The sequence below is a fragment of the Condylura cristata genome, unplaced genomic scaffold (genome assembly GCF_000260355.1).
Source record: "Condylura cristata isolate star-nosed mole 26May11 unplaced genomic scaffold, ConCri1.0 scaffold00045, whole genome shotgun sequence".
Lineage (NCBI taxonomy): Eukaryota > Metazoa > Chordata > Mammalia > Eulipotyphla > Talpidae > Condylura > Condylura cristata.
The window spans coordinates 1,910,778-1,914,818 of record NW_004567146.1 but is presented as its reverse complement, the minus strand read 5'-3'; the positions used below and the strand labels follow the sequence as shown (position 1 = coordinate 1,914,818).

At 42.8% G+C, this 4,041-nt stretch overlaps 1 protein-coding gene across 1 annotated transcript in view; it reads left to right on the top strand.

Annotated features, from left to right (window-relative positions):
* LOC101625896 overlaps window positions 1-2,281 on the top strand; it is an 11,253-nt gene extending 8,972 nt beyond the window's left edge. Inside the window, exon 4 of the mRNA XM_012733995.1 lies at window positions 1,962-2,281. Coding sequence (XP_012589449.1) covers window positions 1,962-2,281 — 320 coding nt within the window. The remainder of the gene's footprint in view (window positions 1-1,961) is intronic.
* The last annotated feature ends 1,760 nt before the right edge of the window (window positions 2,282-4,041 follow it).

The following is a 4,041-nucleotide window of genomic DNA, read 5'->3' as shown; positions in this document are numbered from 1 at the left end:
TAAAAAAAAAAAAATGGGAGGGTGGGAGTGCACAGGATTATGGTGATGGCACATGGGTGGCTTGGTGATGGGAAACCCGTGGGGACTACAATTGAGATGGAAAAAAAATGTAAAAATGTAAAATAAACTGTTATAAAAAAAAAAGTCATTGCAAAGAATGTGGCAAATGAGTGATTGCAAAAGTATACTTGTAGTGCATCTCTGGACAGGACCCAAAAGCAGTACGTTTAAAAGTGTTCAAATAAATCATTAACAAAATGAAAAAATAAAAATGGAACATCTTAAAGAGCCACTGCAGAAATAGGATGTCCCAGAGCTAGTAAGCAAACAAACAAAAAAAAACAGCCCAAGCCTGGTCCCAATAAGAGCTGCTGTTGCTGAATCCATGAGTAACCTTTCCATGGCAGAAAGGATTCTGGAGGAACACTGGTTTTGAATTTTTTCCTCACAGGTAAGAAATGGATAGACTTCAAAATGACAACTATAACATACAGACAGCCTTGGGCTAAAAGTAATAGATTATCCTGGAAAAAAACTTGGCATCTGTTGGATAGTGCCAATATTGTGTTAAGTGAAAAACAGAATTTTTAGAATGCGATAATTTCACATAAAGCTCTTTTGCAGATCATTTTTAGGATAAAGTGGTAAAGAATACTCACTCCTTCAATGCCCAGAGGCAGACATATTTTTATTTTGGAAACACACTATTAATTTTTTTAATATATATTTTTAAGATTTATTTATTTATACATACAGAACTGGGGTACAGGCCAGAGGTGGAGGGGTGGTGAGAGGCTTCACCAGAGACAGAGTGGGGAGCAGAACAGGCAGATCAATGAGGTACACTGCTGAGGGGAGCAGCGGGTGGGTCAGGAGAGGTCTGCCGCTCCATGTGGATCTCCTCCGGGGCTGGGGATTGAACTTGCACTGAAGCAGCTGTGGCCAACTTCGTAGTACTGTGCTTCAACCTGTTGTTGTGCCACCAGGGAGGACCACAGTCAGTCACCTTCTTAGTGTGATTACTTGTATAGCAACTGCACTGATACCTGACTCTGCTCAGAATCTAACAAATATCAGAGTCAGATTTCAAAAGTTAATGTAAATCTTGTTATAATTACACAGATGCATAAAGAACTTAGCAGATTTTCAAGTCAGAAGACTGATTTTTAGCATTTGATTTTGAAACAGCAGCAGAGGTCAAGAAACCAGAAGGAAGAAAGAGATACACAAATGCTTTGAGTAGAATCATTTTCATCGTGAAAGCCACATATTGGTGAATTTCTAAAATTCCATTAGATTTTGGATGTAGACAAATGAGTGCAAGTCAAATGAATAAGTACTAATAAGATACAAGGAAGGAAAATCCATTCTCTTTTCAATGCGGTCCCCAAACGACCCCGCTGAAAATTATGAAATCATGTCAACTAATTCAACTTTCTTTTCCCTTCAGCTAAAATCTATAACACTAAAAGCTTTTCTATGCTCCCTTTCACTTATCCTCATACCTACCAGGAACGAGCAAGGAGACAAAAGTCCAAGACTGTGGTGAACCAAATCATTTCTCATCGTTGTCTCACGTGGACAGTGCTACATAGAAACCCCATTTCCTGTGGGGGAGCAACATCAAGCCCCAGGAACTGCATAAATGTGTTTCTGGGCTCTCACAGACAGTGAGAGGCACAACTGCCATAGCGGCAGGCACACACGCCCATGGTGCCCTCCAGCCTGCTGTGGGCACTGGTGGCCTTCGCCTGCTCTGGTAGGTCCAGGACCAGGCGCGAGTGGGGAGAATGAAGGCCAGCACCAGGCATGATGTGCTTGGCATGGATGGGGGCGGGGAAGGAGGAGGCGGGAGAGCAGGCATGTGATGATTTCAACTTGATTTATCTTTGGGTACAAAATTAGTCTAATTCTTTAATATTATACTCACTGCATTAGCTCTGTTTCTTATTTCCCCACAGGATCTGGTGTGGCCCAGAAAGTAGTTCAAGACGAGCCAACTACAGTCCAACAAAAAGGGTTCCAAGTCACCCTGAAGTGTCGGTATGAAGTACCTTGGAGTTGGAGTACATACTACCTGTACTGGTACAAGCAGCTTCCCGATGGGAAGATGACTAATGTTATTCGTCAGTATTCTTCTGATAACAATGCGGTAAAGGGCCGCTTTTCTGTAAAACTCCAGAAAGCAGACTACACCTTTCCCCTCACCATTAAATCCTTACAACTGGAAGATTCGGCAATGTATTTCTGTGCTCTCAGTGATACACTGTGTTTGAAATGATAGCAAAAGCTGAACAAAAACCCTGAGTGCAAGAAGTGTAAGACCTCTGCTCAGGATCCGAGCTGAAGTCACACCTGCATGTCCCGAACAGGCGATGGCCGTGACTGTGGTTGATTCTTCTGTAGTCTGGATCAGGGGGAATTCTAAGTAAAACCTCCTTCTGTGTTATTTGGAAACAGGTGTCAGGAATAATGTTCTTCTAATACACTCTCAGTCTTACTTTCTTCACTTAAAATCAGCAGTACAGAATTTGCATATTTGCCCAATGTTGAAAAATTTCCCCATAATGATTCCAAGTGGCAACTGCACTTAAAGATGCTCACACCAAAGCTGGCTCCAGTCATCCGGACCATCATGAAAATCATTTCCTTAGCTGTTTCCTTGAGGCTTTTCAGTTAAATATAGTCAGAGAAGCAGAACCATAGTGAGTGAGGTACAATCAATCTATTGATGAGTCACAGGGTTTAGCTTTCATGTCATTGCTAGAACTAGGAAGAGAATCTACACAAAGATCTTCTGTTTATATGGACAATAGCCACCAGATTTGCTATAAATTTCTTAGTGCAACATTTGTAAGGAATCTTGGATGTGAACAAACCACGGGCAACCTGCCTATTAGCATATGCTTGAGCCCACAAAGCTGCGGACCAGGGAGACAAAGTACAATTTGTCTCTCCCACCACCTTAAACATGGGGTATGAGCCTTCGGTATCACTTGCATCTTGCTACATGCAGACAGAGGAAGGACACCTGGGGGGAGCAGGGCTGTGATGGGCACTAAACTGACGGGCAGAGCAGGGCAGCACAGGTGAGTCGCCACCTGCCTGGAGCCGGCTCCGGCCTGCAGAAGACGAAACCTGGCTCCTGCGTCACAGCTGCCCTCAGCTCTGGCACTAATCCCTGTGCAGACAACCCCAACCCGAAATAATACAAGAAAGAAATTCTGGGAATTGTATTTCCATGAAGTTAGTTGAGACAATACAAGTTTTCCCCAGTGCACTGCCAATAACAAGCTAACCCTCCCCACAATAACATTCATTTAGCCATTTTTGGGGTAGTTCTTATCCCTATTCACATTTTATCATTCATACCCGTATTTTTTTTTCTTTTAAAGATTTATTTATTTATGCACACAGAACTGAGGTACAGGCCAAAGGTGCAGGGAGTGAGAGGCTTCACCAGAGACAGAGTGGGGAGAAGAACAGGCCGACTGACGAAGTACACTGCTGAGGGGAGCAGCGGGCGGGTCAGGAGAGGTCTGCCGCGCCATGTGGATTACTTTCGGGGCAGGCGGGGATCGAACTCGTGCTGAAGTGGCTTTAGCTTCTTAGTGGTGTGCTTTCAGCCGCTGCGCCACCAGGGAGGGTCCTTATACCTGTTTTTTTAACTACTCTGTGAACTAAATGATTAAACAAAACAATATATTCAAAATGTTAATTTGATGGAGATTAGATCTTTTCAATAATCTAGAGAACACTGAAACATCACATTTTGGGAAATATAATCAAGAATGATGCCTGAAGATTCATCACAAGTGATAGAAGTCACCAAGAGAAACCACCTTGAAGTTGCAAAATTAAGCCCATTTACTCTTACCTACTGCCCATGGAAAGAAAGTATAATATTAAATTCTTTGTTAAAAGTCACTGCTAAGAAGGAGTATAATGGACCAGGCAAGAAAATAATAATAATGAACAGCCATATACTAGAGACATTTTGTGGGGGTGGAGTGGGGAATGGGATCAAAAACGGGGGGGTGG